Source organism: Dendropsophus ebraccatus, chromosome 2 (genome assembly GCF_027789765.1).
Source record: "Dendropsophus ebraccatus isolate aDenEbr1 chromosome 2, aDenEbr1.pat, whole genome shotgun sequence".
NCBI lineage: Eukaryota > Metazoa > Chordata > Amphibia > Anura > Hylidae > Dendropsophus > Dendropsophus ebraccatus.
The window spans coordinates 120,375,345-120,394,530 of record NC_091455.1 but is presented as its reverse complement, the minus strand read 5'-3'; the positions used below and the strand labels follow the sequence as shown (position 1 = coordinate 120,394,530).

At 42.6% G+C, this 19,186-nt stretch overlaps 1 protein-coding gene across 1 annotated transcript in view; it reads left to right on the top strand.

Moving 5' to 3' along the window:
- Positions 1 to 19,186, top strand: part of ICE1 (interactor of little elongation complex ELL subunit 1) — a 66,256-nt gene that overhangs the window by 9,964 nt on the left and 37,106 nt on the right. The window contains exons 2-7 of the mRNA XM_069958203.1: positions 8,535 to 8,671; positions 10,008 to 10,066; positions 10,639 to 10,675; positions 11,754 to 11,770; positions 16,191 to 16,302; positions 18,124 to 18,200. Of these exons, the coding sequence (XP_069814304.1) occupies positions 8,585 to 8,671; positions 10,008 to 10,066; positions 10,639 to 10,675; positions 11,754 to 11,770; positions 16,191 to 16,302; positions 18,124 to 18,200 (389 nt within the window). The 5' untranslated portion in view covers positions 8,535 to 8,584. The remainder of the gene's footprint in view (positions 1 to 8,534; positions 8,672 to 10,007; positions 10,067 to 10,638; positions 10,676 to 11,753; positions 11,771 to 16,190; positions 16,303 to 18,123; positions 18,201 to 19,186) is intronic.

Genomic DNA, 19,186 nt, shown 5'->3' with positions numbered 1-19,186 from the left:
TATTTGCAATACTTTATCATTTCATTGTGGTCCCACCCACACAGCACACTGTATTTTCTACCTGTAACACCACACTGTATTCCCTAGCTCTACATCTCCATGTGCGTATTATGATCGAGCATCTTTTTGCTTTGAAGTTGATCCCCACAATTAGTGAAGTTGCAGCAGCTGCTTCTGGCCGGTCAGAGATGGTGAATCACTCAGGGGATTGGGGGATCCAGCCAAGTCTCCTGGGACATCACACCCTGCCCCCTGTCTGCATCATCAGCCTATGCTCAACAAACAAACAATGTGAGACAGAGACATGGAAGATTTGTCTCCTAAAGGGGGAGAGCAGAGGGAGCAGGAGACAATGTGGATTGGCACAGGGGGCATTTTTCTTCACTTCCTGGATTTTCTATCAGCTACCAGTGTGGCAGAACCACACAGATGTGGTAATACATTGTATAGACACATCTATATAACTTTTAATGTACATTTAATGGAAAACAAGTTTTCCTTATGTGGAGTTCCCCTTTAAACTACACTTTACTGAAAAAACACAATTGTGTATACCAAAAGGTGATAACAATTTAGATAACCCCTGTGCTACACAGCATGTTGCCCAGATGTATGTTGTATAAATACACACAATAATTTTACCTACTAGTAAGCTCAGATAGGCCATCCTCCACGTACCTATTAATCCCCTAAATGAACTGGAACTAGAATATGTGGATGTGTCTCATGGGCCTTTGTGGTGTAGCACAGCAGCTTACAATCTTTTACTTTTTACACAGTTTCCCAAACCACAAATAACAAATATAACAAAACAAATGGCCGAGTATGCTGTGATGTTCCTTTCACACTATAATGTGGCCTGTGAGACAATAGCACTGACTAAACTATCTACAGGCCCAATATCTGCCCCAGAAAGTTTAGTGTGCACGCTTACTGACCCAGGTAATCCTGACTTACCTCAGTTGCTTCTTCCCTTAGGGCACATCTTCTGTCAGGTTTGTCTCCCTTGACAACAACACAGTCTAACAACAGTTTAACAACACAGGCTGTGTACTGCAAAACAGCGACATCTTGTGGCCAAATGCAGAATGTCAGTTTAAAACCCTATACAGTGGTACCTTGGTTTAAGAGTAACTTGGATTGAGAGTGTTTTGCAAGAAGAGCTCAGTTTTTAAAAACTGTGACTTGGTTTAAGAGCATTGCTTTGGTGTAAGAGCTCCCTGTACTGAGTGGAAGTGGAAGTGAGGAGCAGCATGGTCTGCATAGCGGGGTCTATATGACTGTACTCTGACCCAGGAAGTATGCTGTACTGTACAATAACCTATAATATCACATAATCAGATATTTCTCAATGTTTGTTTCATCTGTTTTACATGTTATTCAGAATAAAAAAAATCTTTATTTTTGGGGTTTGGAACCAATTGTCTGCATTTCAATTATTTCTTACGGGAAAATTTGCCTTGGTTTAAGAGTGGATTTGGATTACAAGCATGGTCCCGAAACGAATCCAAGGCACCACTGTATTAAACATATTACTGTAAACCGTTAGATCTCTCGGGTTGTTTCTCTTTCTCACATAGTCTCTGACTAGCCTTGACACTGACAGAGCTGATAAATCTGGGTCTATGGCCTATATGACTATAGCTGGCCCCTCTCTATCACTATATTACAGGTTTCTGTCATTGTTAGTAGTTTTTGTGTATAGTGAATATTTAGTTAGAAACATAGAAGACTCTCAGCAGGAAAAGACACCCTGCTCCATCTACTCTAGTTCTGAGTTGTTCAGGACATGGAGGCTGGAGACTGGATGCATTCACTGAACACACACTGGAGAATCTGCATTTTATCTTTCCTCATTCCCTCAGAAGTCACCCCAGGGTCATGTAGGACATTAGAAAGAAGCTGCTGAGCCAGATCTACTTTACACTAGTGTGATAAATAAGTCCCCTGATGTCTGATTGGCCGTTTATGAAGGAGCTGGAGTCTGAGTGGGTCCCTGATAGAATTCAGCAGTCTGGGTCGGAGCTGTGGCTTACCTACTCCACAGCCCTGATGAAAGCTCAAAAATGAAAGTTTGCTCTGTCCTCAAAATCCCAAAACTTTAGGGTGCCTTCACACCTAGCGACTCGCAGCGGTCTTAAAGACCGCTGCGTGTATGTAATTCTGCCGGCCCCTTAACCCCTTCAGCCCCCGCCCGGCTCCTGCCCCGCTCCCGCCCTGTATACATTACCTCTTCTCGCTGCACGGGTCCCGGCGTACTGCTCTCCTGCCCGGCCAATCAGTGGCTGCGGCAGGGCAACACACTGATTGGCCGGGCAGGAGAGCAGTACACCATAACCCGTGCAGCGAGGAGAGGTAATGTATACAGAGCGGAGCAGGAGCCGGGCGGCAGCTGAAGGGGTTAAGGGGACGGCAGAATGCTTGTATGTAGTGAAAGTAATCTGCCAGAACCTACCCAACTCGCAGTGTAATTTACGCTGCGAGTCGCTAGGTGTGAAGGCACCCTTAAGGGGTTAAGGAAATACCCACTTAACTCTTTCCCCACCAAGGACTTATCTTTTACTTAATTGCGAGGTGGCAGTTCAGGGACTAAGGACGTATCTGACACCCATGGCTAATAAAGATTATGTTTTGTGTAGAGTGGACCTGTCAAACTGTTTGAGTTCGGAAACAGTCTCCAAACCTGATTGCTCACCATTTGCGTCCCTGTGGCAGCTGGAGAAGTAGGATACCACCCTAGGAAGTTCTGTAAAACATGGATACAGCCATAAATGGTATCCATGTTTTTCTGGAACTGGGGAGATAAGTAGGTGTAGTTGTTTTCGTCCATCCCCCTCCCCGGCAATTGTGAAAAAAGGGGTCCCAGATGGAGTACCCCTCTAACCACTTAAAGCGTAACTGTCATTTTTCTGAAAACATTAAATATCAACAGTACAAGCGATTTTAAGAAACTCTGTAATAGGTTTTATGTACTAAAAGAGTTTCCTTCTGGACTGAAAAAGCAATCTCCCAGCCTCCCCCCTCACTGCAGAAGCAGCAGGATTTCTGTCTCCATTATGTGGCTATGGAGAGGGGAGGGGCTGTTAGGAGTGACTGAGCACGGAGGATTTCTGCAAAGCACAACACCCTGCAATCTTCTCTCAGTAAGTTCATAGATAAGCCCTGACCTTTCTGACACCTGAATTTAGCGTTTTAGGTGCCCAGAGAGTCTACAAACAGCTGACCTTCATGTCACCTCTTCCTGCTCCCTCATCTCCCTCAGCCCCTCCCCCCTTCATAGTCTTACAATGGGAGAGCAGAGCCCGTCTTCACTAGCTTCTCTGTAATGAAGACGTGTTTGCCTGATAATGCACAGATAAGAAGTCAGGGGGGGAGGCTGGGAGATTGCTTCTTGAGTACAGAAGGAGGCTTTTTTGGCTGATGAAACCTATTACAGAGTTTCTTAAAATCGCTTATACTACTGATTTCTGCAATAAAAAAAAATATGACAGTTACGCTTTAAGGACCAGGCCAATTTTCATTTTTGTGTGTCCGTTATATCCTTCTTTCCTTCTAAGAGTCATATCACTTTTATTTTTAGCCTACAGGGCTGTTAGGGGTCTTAATTTTTGCGCCACAATCTCTAGTTTTCGTTGATACCATATTTGTGTAGATTTTTGACATTTTGATAGCTCTTAATTTGTTTTCTGATATAGGCTATATTCACACTAAAATAGAGTTTTCATTCATGTCAAAAATAGAGGAAAGGCGGCCGATTTTGATATTTAAAAAAAAAAAATTTTTGCTGCGATTTAAAGGGGTAGTGCGGTGCATTATACATTACCTGATACGTGTCGCGCATGTCCTCCATCTTGTGCCAAACGTCATCTTCGGCCGGCCAAATCGCTGCCGCCATCCCCCCCTTAGTTATGACGCGGCAGAGGGGGGCGGCGGCAGCGATTTGGCCGGCCAAAGATGACGTTTGGCACAAGATGGAGAACATGCGCGACACGGATCAGGTAATGTATAATGCACCAACACTTCTGGGTACACGGGCAGGGGTGGTGGGACACGGGAAGGGGGCGATTCACAGACATAACATGCATTATTACAAAGTTGAATAACTTTGTAATGTGTGTTATTCTGTGAATAATTTTTTTAGCGTCGCACTACCCCTTTAACTGACTGCAATGGCAATGCATTGAAGTCAATGGGAAGACGGACGTCCAATGCACACAATGCATTGAATAACGGACGTTTTTTACCGCAGACGTCGAAATAATAAACATGATCATTATTTTAATGCGCGCATGAGGAAGGAGGAGCTTATCCTCCGAAACGTCCGCAGGACAACAGGTGGACGCTTGGTGAATGTAACAGCCTTGTGAGCATTGTTTGTACCAGCACCCTGAATAAAAAAAGTTATGGATCGATGACCAGACCTCGGGGATTTCTTTTTCTTAAAGAGTCCGGAGATACAAAGGACGGCTGTCCAGAGGGGCTAAGGTACAGGTGGTTACACACCAAGTTTTTTCTCACTATTGTTTTTTAAAACTTAAAACATTTTTATTTTACACTTTTTAAGTCCCTATGGGGGCTATTATATTACATACATTGGTCAAAGCTATGCCATAGCACAGCATTGATCATTGTTATTTCAGCATTTTGTAGATGGTTGTGGTATATAAGAACTTTGCATACCTTGGTCTATACGTTCCTACTGCATATATCCCGTGCAGTAGGAATGTATATCTACGTTCCTAACTTCAGGGGGGTGTGTGTGTGTGTGTGTGTGTGTGTGTGTGTGTGTGTGTGTCTGACCGCTGCAGTCAGAGTGGCCCTGCACACATCAGTGTCCCAGGAGCTGAGGATAATGAGGGACAGCTGCGATTATCCTGCTACTTTATGGCTGCTACTTCTGAGTCATGCTGCGTTTACACGTAACGATTATCGTGCGAATTTGCGCGATAATGATCAAATTCGAACGATAATCGTACGTGTAAACGCAGCAAACGATCAAATGACAAACGAGAAATCGTTCATTTTGATCTTTCAACATGTTATCAAATTGTCGTTCGCAAAAGATTCGCCGATCGTTTCGTGTAAACAGTCATCGCTCGATAGTCCGGCCCCCCGCAGCCTTGCCCGGCCCTCCGCTCATCCGCAGCCTCTGCGCCGGCTCGATCGCCACCCCCGCCGCCGCTCCGATCGCCCCCGCCGCGACCGTACGTTACCTGCTCCGCGTAGCAGGTCTTCGACATCCCCAGCTCCCCTCTTCAGTGCACTGATTGGCTGAAGAGGTGAGCCGGGAATTTCAAACGGCTCCTCTTCAGCCAATCAGTGCTCCTCTTCAGCCAATCAATGCAAGGCAACACTGACTGAAATTCCCGGCTCCCCTCTTCAGCCAATCAGTGCTGCCTTGCATTGATTGGCTGAAGAGGAGCCGTTTGAAATTCCCGGCTCACCTCTTCAGCCAATCAGTGCACTGAAGAGCGGAGCCGGGGATGTCGAAAACCTGCTACGCGGAGCAGGTAACGTATGGCCGGGGCGATCAGAGCGGCGGCGGGGGGGTTGGCGATCGGAGCGGCGGTGGGGTGGCGATAGGTGCGGCGCAGGGGGCTGCGAGTGGGGGGCCGGGCTGCGGGCGCAAAACGATTTTTCCGTACGATATATAGTACCGTCTAAACGCTGATCGTTATGAAAAAAAATCGTTACTCCGACATCGTTAATCGTACGATCGGCCCAATTATCGTTTCGTGTAAACGCAGCATCAGACTCCTCTTGGCAGTTCACCACTCCTTGAGAAAGGTCTGATGAAACGTGTTGGAGGATGAGGTGTTGGGCATTGGTTGCTATTGTGGGCTGAATAGGGGTGGATACGCTGGGGCAGAGTGGGGAATTGTCTCACATTTCCTACACCCAGGAATTATAATTATATTTATTTATTGCACAAACACTTTATATATTTATTATCGTCCTTTGCTAATTGGTCACACAGCTTACATAGATTATGTATATGATTTCGTAAACTGCCTGGCATAATGAATGTTATTAAACATGAATTTGTGGAGTAGCCCCTCCACTTTTTGATTTTTAACTGTCTATTTCTGTATATGTTTTTATGGGTGATTTGGGAATTTTGCAATGAAAATGACATATGATGATTGAACCTTTTTTTTGAATTTTGGTCTACAAGGGTTCTTTTGGTTGGTGTATCATCTTGGCAGTTACAGCCTACCCAGCAAATCACTGAATGAAGCGGAACAACACCATGGCCAGTGATTGGCCGAGCAGGGTGTCACTACCGAGAAGAGTCAGTCTTGGAAGTAGTGACTTAAAAGTGATGATGTGCCACAGCGTGCACACCTCCTCCCCACAGCTCCCTGCCTTGACTAATTGACGCAGTTCAGCTTCCAAGAAAGAATGCAATTTTATAACTCTGCAAATAGCCTTTCATGCAACAACACACATTTCCTGAACACTGCAAAGAACTTTTCTAAACGTCTGTGCAGAGTTAAATGTAGACCAGCCTAAATTTTTATACTTTAACTCTTGAATATTAACCCCTAGACGACCCTGGACGTAGGGTTACGTCATGGAAGTCTGTCCCCAGACGACCCATGACGTAACCTTACGTCATGCGTGTTATTCCCGCTATGAAGCGCGCTCCGGAGCGGAGCGCGCTTCATAGGAGGTGGGGGCCGGCTGCAGTGAGCAGCCGGGACCTCACCGGTAATGACACGCTGCAGCGATCGCGCTGCCGCGTGTCATTAACCCCTTAAACGCCGCGATCGCGGCGCGACCGCAGCGTTTAAGTGTAAGTGACAGGGGGAGTCCCCTGTCACTTACTGATCGGGACCCCCGCAGTGTGACTGCGGGGGTCCCGATCGTTGAAACGGACTGCTGGAGGTCTCTTACCTGCCTCCATGCGGTCCGATCGGCGATCTGCTACACTGAGCCTGCACAGGCAGGCTCAATGAGCAGAGCGCCGATAACACTGATCAATGCTATGCCTATGGCATAGCATTCATCAGTGTATAAATCAAAGTAATGTATGTACAAGTCCCCCAAAGGGACTTCAAATGTGTAAAAAAAAAAGTTCAAAACACTAACACACTACCCCAAAACCCCTCCCCCAATAAAAGTCTAAATCTCCCCCCTTTCCCATTATATAAATAAAACATATAAAAATAAATAAATAGATAAACATATAATATACCATAGCGTGCGTAATTGTCCGATCTATTAAAATATAACAAGCGTCATTGCGACCGGTAAACGGCGTACACGAAAAGAGGGGAAAAAGTGCGCAGATTACCGATTTTATGTTACATTATATATTAAAAAAAATCAATAAAAAGTGATCAAAACGTCTGATCTTCACAAATATGGTATTAATAAAAACTAGAGATCATGGCGGAAAAAATGACACCCCATACAGCCCCATAGGTGAAAAAATAAAACCGTTATAAGCGTCACAATAGGCCCATTTTATTAATATTTAATTGCCAAAAAAAAGGATTTCATAAAAAAATATATATATAACATTAGAGAATCTGTGTAACCTGCATATGGTTGTGTTCGGACTGACCTATAGAATAATAGTGTCATGTTGCTGTTACCATATAGTGCATTACGTAGACACAGGAACCCCCCAAACGTTACCATATTGCATTCTTTCTTACGATTTCACCTATTTATATCTTCATAAATAATATATTTGGAATTCCATCATACATATTATGGTAAAATGAATGACGCCATTACAAAGTACAACTATTCCTGTAAAAAACAAGCACTTACATGGCTTGTAGATAGAAAACTGAGAGTGCTAGAGCTCTTAGAAGGGGAGGAGGGAAAAACAAAAACACTAAGATCAAAATTTGCCCGGTCCACTGGGTCATTTTGGGCCTGGTCCTCAAAGGGTTAAAGGGGTAGTGCGGCGGTAAACAATTATTCACAGAGTAACACACATTACAAAGTTATACAACTTTGTAATGTATGTTATGTCTGTGAATGGCCCCCTTCCCTGTGTCCCACCACCACCCGTGTACCTGGAAGTGTGGTGCGCTACACTCGCCTGTCACGTGCCGACTTGTCTCCGATCTTCAGTCAGCGATGTGGTCTTCAGCCGAATCCCTCCGTCCGTCCTGAGTGCCGGCCGCCCTCTGCCGCATCATCGGCTGCTCAGCCGCGATTGGCTGAGTATAACTGTGCTCAGCCAATCGCGGCTGAGCATCTGATGACGCTGAAGAGGGCGGCCGGCACTCAGGACGCTCGGAGGGATTCGGCCCGGCCGTACGAAGACGACATCGCTGACTGAAGATCGGAGACGAGTCGGCACGTAACAGGTGAGTATAGCGCACCACACTTCCGGGTACACGGGTGGGGGGACACGGGGAAGGGGGCCATTCACAGACATAACATACATTACAAAGTTGTATAACTTTGTAATGTGTGTTATTCTGTGAATAATTGTTTACTGCCGCACTACCCCTTTAAATAGGAGAAAATTGTACTAAAGTATTTTTCTTACTATTGGATGTGTTTTTCAGATTTAGGTTCTATATACTCCACCGGTCAGGGGTGGTAAGTGATCCTCATCATGATGCCTGGAGAGACCCACTCGAAGACTGCTGGCATTGCTTCAGAGGCAGCAGGGTCCTGTCAGAACTGTACATCTTTGCAACAGGTATCTTAAGCCAGTTCAGCTTCAACATATTAAACTTTTCATGACCAGAGGTGTTAGGTCTGTTTGTTATTTACATAAATTACTTTCCCTATACATTGTGTACTGTATCTAGGCCTTATGCCCCAAGGTTAGTTTTACATAACTATCCCTCAGCATTATGTGCAACACCTGTATATATACAGTGATAATTCAGGTACAGAAAGGGAAGGTCCAAAGGCTCATGGGGCTGTAGGTATACCACACCACTTTTAGAAGACCAAAGATTATCTTAGTTAACAGAGATCTCTCACTTGGAAAACACGCAGCCTCTGTTATGTAGATAAACTCACCCAGTGCTGCGAACTTCCCCACCAATAACTTTTTCTGAGAATCTGGCATATATAGCAGTTGGAGTGGCGTTAAGAATGACGCAATCCAGCATGCTTCCTTTGTTTCATGCTTTGAGGTGAATGTACCATCAGGTACATCAAGTGTTGCATACAAATAGAACGGCGCCGCCACGGGGAAGCTGGTGCCACGTTCCTTTTTTAGAGTCGATGGGGCTGCATCACAGAGGGGCAGAGGTTTCCTCCCACTGGGGGAGGGGACGGCCCTCCTCCAGTGCTTCAGCCCGGGCAGATGCCCGGTAATAGACCAGGCATTGGCTTCTTTCTGTATTCAAAAAGCTGTTTATGCATTCTATGCATGACATTCTGTCAAAATCTTCTCTACGGGCTATAAATGACTTGCGTTTTATTATGTGACTACTGCTCATTTATAGGAAGCTTTTTAAGAGGGTATTCTGGAGAAAAATGTGTTGGCCTTTTTAAAAGTAGTTTTCATACGAGCAAATAGGATATGTCTTGTCCGCCACTCATTGACCCCAGCAGTGACCTGCCTCAGCCAGTAATTGGATGACCAGGCACTTTCTATGTGTTGGGATATATAACATGAAGCAGAGTTTGGCACCATTGAGGGCGCAGAGCAGATGAGTAATTGTATTTTTCTTTCTCTAGAAGAGGGATGTCAAACCCAGGCCCTCCAGCTGTTGCAAAACTACAAGTCCCATCATGCCTGGACAGCCAAAGCTTTAGCTTTGGCTGTCCAGGCATGATGGGAATTGTAGTTTTAAAACAGTTGGAGGGCCTGACTTTGACACGTCTGCTCTAGAATATCCATTTAAATATGATTTTGCAATTTTCTAAGAAAATAAGGTGTAAAGTAAAATTCTTTTGCTGAAAGTGTTAACTGGCAAGCCTGGGATTCAGAATGTGTCAAAGTTGTACATGTAAGTCAATGAAAACAGAAAGATCCTTGTTATTCAGATCTATTTTAACAATTTGTTTTTTGAATCCAGAGTTTGAATGAGTATGTGGCAGCCTTAATCGCACTGAAACAGAAAATCATTGATTCTGAGTAAGTATATTAAGTATATTAAGTATATTAACTGCATTTTCAGAACACATACAGAAATGTGAGTGTGTCCTGTAACCTTCGGGGAGAACGATATATACCTTGTAAATAAGTATATAAGCTGTTTATTTCAAAGTAAAGATGGTAGTTTAGTTATTTGTGCCAAATGTTTTAAAATGTGCCCACAGGTAATAAACGTTCATTTAGCCTGAGGGTCAAAATAGCCAATTTTATTCATAAAACTATATATCAGCATTTGTAACATTTTTAACAATGTAAAATGCCAAATCTGGCAAACAACATTTTAATGTGGGCAGTTGAAGTTGCCCACATTTATGATAATTTGCGGGTGTCTTACAGATCAATTTTTACTTTTTTTTTTTTTTGTTTGTTTCTGCTGAAGACAGTATTCCACAGCGACTGTACTATAATAGCAGCTACTATACATGATTTTGATTGTGTCTGAGGGAACTTATGTCTGGAAGTAACACTATTCAGTCAAAGTAGAATAAATTTGTTGGGTATTTGCCTTTACTGTACATGTAACTTTTTTTTTTTTTTAACCTGTTTTCCAGTCAGCTACTTACAGAGTACCAGCAGAAGTGTGATGATATCCTTTTTTTGTTAATATCGATTTTCATCTAAAGCTGTAGAATATACGAAGTTTTGTTTGTGGTAAAAAAAAGTGACTTAAATTTATGCAGGGGCACTGCTTAAATGGTTACTGTCATTTCAAAAATTGTTCTTCCTTTTGCATAGCTAATGTCCTAGATAAAATGCCTGTAAATTACTTTGATTAAAGGGAATCTGTCAGCACCCGTGCCCTACCTAAGGTGCTATAAGAGAAACAGATCGCTGATCTCATGGAGACCAGACAAACTGCTGGTTATAGCGCTTAATGCAGTGAAATCCTAGGTGCATTGCTCCTTGGGAAACATGAATATGCAAAAGAAGAGCCCTTGGAGCCTCATTGAAGAGTCTTGAAACACAGGACTAGCCAGATATCCCTCAGGGAAGGACCCAGCCAAGTGGAAGCACCTGTAGGGAAACCACCATACTTTCCCTACAGGAGCTACCCCTTGGCTGGGTCCTTCCCGGAGGGATATCTGGCTAGACCTGTTTTTCGAGACTCTTAAATGAGGCTCCACGGGCTCTTCTTTTGCATATTCTACCTAAGGTGCTGACAGTGTGCTGTAGCTGGCAGTCCCCCAGTAAGCATAGTACCTTTTGGTAATTTGTGCAGCAGATTATGCACAATTCTACTGTAATGAAGCGTCAAAGTGTTGTTTGTGCCACACCTCACCACCCCTACCTCCTTTTCATGAACAATCAATGCTGCCGGGCCTCCTGCTCACTAAGATGTCAGCTAGTGTCTCTGATTGCAGATCAGTCCTCTGTAGGCAGTTTATTCCTGGCTGACAATTAGGTGTTTACACTGCTTTTTACTTCTACGCCTCTGTAGTTTTCCTTTTATCCTGCTTTCAGGTAGAACATGAAGAATTGTAAAGCACAAATTCTCTCTTCACATGTCCTCTGCTGACAAGGCCCAAGCAAAAAATAAAAAATAAGTTTAGCATATTTTAATTAGGGGCATTGTCTTTAAAGTGTTCATTAATTTGCTGTATTGATATGGTACAATGTTTTTTTTATATGTGTTTGTCATAGTATTTTTCTTAACTAGAAATTACATCTTCAATATGCTGAAAGGTAACTCATTTTTTTATTATTTACATGCTAGTAGTGTATACTATGTTTCATTCTCGCTGAATAAAAACTGTTTCTATTCGTAAACATACTGGCCCACATTTATCAAACTTTTATTAAAATAAAAAATTAAAAATTATGTAAGCTGCTTACAGCAGCCAATCACAGCTCAGCTTTCATTTCTGCTAGAGGTTAAAAAGACCTGTCCTGACCTGAGTTTACATCAGTGTCTATTTTACAGTTTGATAAATATGAGCTTTTATTTTCTGTACTGCCTTAATTGTTCTTGAAATGACTATGTTTGAAACTATATTTAAAAGTAAAATTGTACCTACCATGTTAAATAATTTTATTAATACTTTGCATTATCTGGAGACATCCAACAAATTATATTCTATAGCTGCATTTACAGTAATGCAGGCTGAAATCACCTAGCATGCATTGCTAGTTCCATAGTGTACAAAGCTTTTACTAGTGTTAGGAAATCAGATAATCTTTATGCCATATGCTGCATTGCAGGAGTTGGAAACCGCATTTCTGCCAAGGGCCATTTGCATATTTATAACAAAATTTGCTGGACTAATAGGGTAGCTGAATTTGACACACGCCAACCATTAAATTTTTTTTCTTCATTAATAAAATTTAAAAAAAAATTGCAGTTATAAAGGGGTAGTGGGGCGGTAAACATTTATTCACAAAATAACACACATTACAAAGTTATACAACTTTGTAATGTGTGTTATGTATGTGAATGGCCCCCTTCCCCGTGTTCCCTTCCACCCACGCTAGACCCGGAAGTGTTGGTGCATTATACTTACCGCATTCGTGTCTACGAAAGTTGTATAACTTTGTAATGTGTGTTATTTTGTGAATAAATGTTTACCTCCGCACTACCCCTTTAAAGTGTCACTGCCGTTATAACTTTTAAAATCTAAATCAGCAGTAGATGGGATATAAAGTAAGTTTGCAATTTACATTCGTTATTTTTTTTTTTTTATCTTGCTGTAAAACAAAGCTATAATTATCTGAAATCCAGGTCCTGTCTCCTGAAGGCAGATTTTAATCTTTTGCTGTTTGAAAAAAAAGTATAAACACGAAGTCCCGGCCAGTACAGAGAAATAGACTTCAATGTTTGCAGTCAGTGTCTTTGGTGCCGAGGATTAACTGTAATATCCACAAAAGAGATTCCCGGGCCTCACCCAGAGCTTTCTTGCAATGTGACTTTTATTCCATAAGGGCCAGTTCACACTGAGCAAGATCGTCGGAATTTCGCCGCGCTCAGTGTGCTGCTGTGAGTCAATGGAGAGGGCGCGCGCTCGTCCGCTGCTGCCGCTCTCCGCTCAAACAGCTAACATGTTGATTCTTTAAGCGGAGAGGAGATGAAGCGGACGAGCGCGCGCTCTCCCATTCGCTCAAAGCAGGACACTGAGTGTGGCGGGATTCCGCGGCGGAGAGCTCCGCTGCGGAATTACGCCGTGTTTTCTCAGTGTGAACTGGCACTGAGTGAGTGTCGGGGATCTCTTTTGTTACCTGTACAGAGTATTACAGCTCAATGTGTCAATCAGCCACATTATTGCCTTCTCTAAGTGCGCATATGACCTTGGAAATTCAGGACTTCCTGTTTTTTAGACTCTTTGGGGGGGGGGGGGGGGGGGGGTCAGGACACAGGAAGTGCTGTGTTTTCCATGATGATGAATGAATGTTGCAAACTCGCTTTAATTATATCTACTGTTAATTTACATTTTGGAAATTTTAACGTCAGTGACATTTGTGAAAACCTCTGCCATGTAGATAAAAGTGCGTATTGGTGGGGTCCGGGGGCTGAGACTAGAATGAAGAGGCAGGAGAACTTAGCAGCGTGAACTCTGCCCCTTCATCTCCGCTATATTGAGATAAATTCCGTAAACTGCTAATACGAGCAGTCTACTGAATTATAATGGAGCCTATAGAACTTCCGGACGGAAGTTCCATAGGCTCAATTATAATTCAGTAGACTGCAGTTATAGCAGAGATGAAGGGGCAGAGCGAGCACTTCTGCCCCTTTATTCTAGCTATCGACAGGGGCCTTGGCACCTAGACCCCCACCGATGCACACTTCTGACATTTCAGAAGTTTTTACAAATGATACAGTAGTTACATTTTAACTACTATAAATTAATAGCTGAAATTAATGAAGGTGTACCTTTTAATTTAAAAAAAAATCTTTTGTTGTGTCAAATTTTAATGGGTCTGAGTGTTCAGACTGCAAATGTGTTTGTGTCCATATGAGCTAGACAGCCCCATAAATTTACATTAAAGGGGAAGTCCAGGCAAAATAATTCTTCTCCTCCTTCTTCTTCTCCTTCTTCTCCTCGTAATACAGCCCGAACCGCTTTATGCACAGACTCCGTTCAAACTGCGTTTTGAAGCCCTCGGTGGTGTGCTATCTATTTTTCGTTTCGATCAGATTTGTTGCTTTTAATAAATTTACATTTAAAGACCCCGAATTTCTCATAGAAAATAATGGCCCATTGGAAATAATGGCCACACTCTAACCGCTAACAGCCAATCAGAGCACATATGCAAATAGCTGAAATATAGCAGCCAATAGGAACTCTAAGGTCTTGTCAGGCAATGTATCACACCATCCACAGTCACATGTCCACTATTGGCCAATAGAAGATGTAATATATGGAAGGTCCTAAACGATTTTGTCTCCCTGACATGAGTGAGGTTGTCATGGTAACCGAGCAATGATCTTTACCATTATAAGTAGCAGAGTTCAGTCAGTAAAATAGCAGAGCTGAGGCAGCCATGTTCCAGGGAGGGTACCCAAACCGCTCTTAAAGGGACAGTACCCAAGCCGCTCTTAAAGGGACCCAAGTCGTTCTTAAAGGGGCGGGACCCAAGCCGCTCTTGAAGGGACGGTCACCAATAAAGAAAGTGGTAGCTTCCAGCTCCGTAAAATCTTGTATACTTTATTTAGATATGCATCTTAAAACAATAAACAAACTGATAAAAACATCAGCGCCGACGTGTTGCAAGGTTCCACCTCTTAATCATGGCAAGTAATCCTTAGTAATGATACAAGTATATATGGGTAAGATGCATGTCTCCCAACACCGGACCGCCCCTTAGGCGTCGCCTGTCCAGATGAGAGACCACATGACTTACTAACACATAGAAACCACTGTTAAGCATGAAAAACTTTTTCATTAAATATAATATAGATCCGTTTTAAAATTCATACCTTTTGGATAACTGGTATCTAAGTAAAGTATCCAGTAAGCCTCTCTTTTTCTCAGCAACTGCACCCAGTCTCCTCCCCGTTGAGGTTGAAGGGACGGTACCCAAGTCGCTCTTGAAGGGACGGTACCCAAGTCGCTCTTGAAGGGACGGTACCCAGGGTAAAGTTTCTCTTGAAAAGAGCGACCCTTTACCAGTGACTCCCCTTTAAGCACTGTGTATTTCCTTGGAAATGCAAATCTAGTTGAGATATGTTATTGCCCAACAAAAGTTAGAAAATTTCGAATAGACACAAATTATGGGAAATGCACTTATAGTGCATTTTCCCTGCACTTACTACAGCATGGTGTGTTTAATTCTCTGTAAAGTTGGTGATGTCACGTCAAATAAACTGCCAACTCCTGCTGCAGCGGTGGGACAGACTGGAGCAGCAGGTGTCTGCAGTTTGTGACATGATATCACTAACTTTACAGAGACCTGAATACACCATCCTGTAGTAAATGCAGGGAAAATGCACTATAGGTGCGCTTCCCATAATAAGTCTCTATTAGTAATTTTCATAACTTTTGTTGGGCAATAACATATCTTAACATTATTTAGCCCGGACTTCCCCTTTATGTAGCTATCTCAGTCCCATGATATAAAAGTGGACTTCTGCCTCTGAATTTTGGCTTCCTGTCTTGTTCTTCTGATCTTTCTGATCTTAACCATTAAAAACTTTTAATGTGACTTTTGCATATCAAAAGACCCTCCCCCCCTTTAATAACTGTGTAAAGTCCCCCCCCTCTAATAACCGTGCTCATTTAAGTGCATATAAATGTATCCTTAGATGGCACACTGATCCCAGCAGATGTTGTCTGTCATTGATTCTAATGGAACCACGTCATAGAGGGGGTTTTCCTCCAGTGCTTCACCCCCGGCCTGGTACCCGTGAATAGAACGGCATTGTACACTGGAATCGGGCCTGCAATTGAAAAAAAAAGAACTGTGGCACTGGCGCTGTTCTATACATAGTAATACTTAAAGCGAATGTTCCTGATTGTACATTTGCTTTAAAGCAAAGGTTGCAGAGGGTTGCAACATTTTAACTGGAGATCTATATATTACCTTACTTTCTATGCCTTGGGTTTTCCGGTCACAATTCTGTTTTTATACATTTCCCAAATGCGCAAAATTATAAGCTTTTATAATGTTTTAGGGAGAATGAAACGCTAAGATGTCAACTGGAGCAAATGTTGCAGAAAATATCTCCTCAGGAACAACATCAAGAGGAAGTAAAATGTTTGAGAGCTGAACTGGAAGAGAAGACGGTAGGTTGTGTTTTAAAGTGACTTCTCATCAATTGTTTAGCTCATTACACCAGGAATAAAAGGCTGTGTGCTGTTTAGACTTTATCTAGATGTTACCAAAATGTCTCCTTCCTCCTTAGTAAATGGGTTTGTGACCTATGCCAACCTATGATTGCATAGGTTGAGTAACCTGCTAAATGGCTTTCCTCCATTAAACAATAAAACTGCAGTGCACCTATTGACTTGAATAGATCTAGTCTGCATTTAGTGCAGCTCTTCTCAAACTACACTGATGACAGCCCTGCATCATTAGTGTAGGCTCTGTAAAACAGGAGGTTAAGGACCTGCAATAATGTCATGATCACATGAACATTGTTTCTCAGGCCCTTAAACTAGGAGGCAGTATAAGAGATAAACAGGAGGAGCGCAGGGGAGCTGCTGAAGAGCCTCCTGGGTAATGTGTAGGTGGGGTGGGGAAAGGAGGGGCAAGAAGAAGAGAGAGTAGCTGCCACAGATAGAAGTGGAGTTAAAGGGGTTGTCCAGCAAAAATCTTTTTCTTTCAAATCAACTGGTTTCAGAAAGTTATAAAGATTTGTAATTGACATCTATTAAAAAAATCTTTAAGTCTTCCCTTACTTATTAGCTACTATATATCCTGCTGCAAGTGTTTTATTTTCTGTGTGACACAGTGCTGTCTGCTGCCACCTCTGGCTGAGGCAGGAACTGTCCAGAGCAGAAAAGGGTTTCTACAGTAATTTGCTGCTACTCTGGACAGTTCCTGTCTCGACCAGAGATGTCAGCAGAGAGCACTGGACTTTGTTGGACAACCCCTTGAAAGAAGGTAGCCAGTGCTGCTGTGTGTATATGTGTCTACTTGTGGTGGAACAGCATGTGTTGGTGTAGCACGGTAAACATTGTCACAAGTAAACTACTCTTGGTCTGTAAAAGGAGAAGTCTGGCTGTGGGGCCAAAAATCATTACCGGCAGCTGGTTTGGGGAAAATAAAAAAGACACTTAGCTTACATGTCCCCATGCCCCTGTTGTGCTGCATGAACGGACTTCCATACCCCGCTGGGTGTCATCTTCTCCCGGGTTCTGCGTACGTCACAAGCAGGTGGGATTTAGCCCGCCCCAGTCACTGACTGGTTGAGCGGGGAAGTCCATCAGCCAGGTCATGACATAGCCAGAGGGGAGCCAAGAAGAAAGCCGTCTGGGGTCCAGGAGCAGGACTAGGCGCTGTGTGGACATCGGCACAGGTCCTTTTATGTTCCCCCACCCCAGCCCTAAATTTTTTTGCCTCCCCTCAGACTTTTTTAAATCCTGTGGCCATGTTACAGGTATATAGAATACCAGCAGCAGCCAGTGAAATTGTGCTGGGAATAAGCCTGAAGATCTTTTTGTCTTCCTTCTAAAGTTTGTACATAATGTCAAGCTGGTTTCAGAGCTAAAACCCATATAGCAATAGGATAAAGTTTTTGTGCTGTAATTCTTTAGGTGTCTAAATTTATAACAAAGGTTAGTGTTAGGCTGGCTTCACACTGTGTTTTTGCAGTCCATTTAATGTGTAAGTTTTATTTAAAAAAAAAAATGAAAATACTAATGCAATTCCTTTCCTTTGTGCAAACTGTTTGGATCTGTTTTTCCTCTGGCTTCCATTTAAAAATAAAAACGGATTTTTTTTATATTATACATATAAACATTGTTGACCACGCTTTTGTCTACATTAAACTAAACTTTTTAAAAAAGGACACGTTAAACGAACTGCAAAAGTGCAGTGTGAACCCAGCCTAGCTAAGCTGTTTTTTTTTTAATTCTTTAAAATGTAATGTTTTACAATTTCAGTCTACCCTTAAGATCTACCAGGAAACTCAACTGGAATACAACAGAATAAAGGAAGAGTGCGAAAAGGGCAATATTGCGTATGTATTTCTTTTATTTATGGCCTGAGTTTGCATTGACCAGAAGCTGGATGGAATGGTGTAAAGCAAACCACTGCACACATGATGTGTGTGGTGCATCGGACTTCTCTGGCAGTCTGTGGGCAAGTCTGGGATTACTGAATACTAAGAGACTATTAACAGCCTGGCTGCATTCTGGCAGCTGTAAACTATGGTGAAGGAGGGTAATGCTATGGGGTGTTTTTTTTTAACCAAAGCACTGACGAAAATACTATGTGTGAACATAGCCTAAAGCCATAGTATACGTTAACAACAATCAGTGTATAATTGTAATGGTAATTAGTAATGTAATCATTTAACTACTATTGTTGTAAATAAAATGTACTGAACAATTTTATAAAATGTCTTCTACCCCAATGCCCTATTATGTATTTACTAGGATTGTTTAGTGATTTGTGCCACTGATCAGTGTGCTGGGGCAGCAGATGGTGCACAGTGACTGGTAGATGGGGGGCAAAGGACCAGTATTTTGTACAAGGAGCAGTGATTGCGTCACAACAGAGGCCAATCCTTGAAGTCGCTGCTATAAAGGGGGGGGGGGGGGGGTTACGATTGCCATCTTTACTCATTCACTGTGTCAGGTACAGTGACCCCATAACACTACATGTATATTGATTTGCAGGAAGTACCATAATTCCCCAAATTGCACAGTAATGTAATTTGAGATGACTTCACCTAACCCTAACCATCAGGAGTCAAATAATGTTTTTTGTTTTCATTAATGTTTAATTTGCTAATGATGAGGAATGTAGTAGTAAAAGAGGTATAGTAAATGAGGGGTGTAGTAGTAGAGGTATTGTAGGTGACAGATGTAGAAGTAGAGGTATAGGTAGATGAAAGGTATAGTAGATGAGGGGTTAAAGTGTCACCTCCTTTTTGCATTATGACTTCTGTACACAGGTGTAAAGGGCAAATTCTGCAGTTTTGATACCTTATTTAATATCATA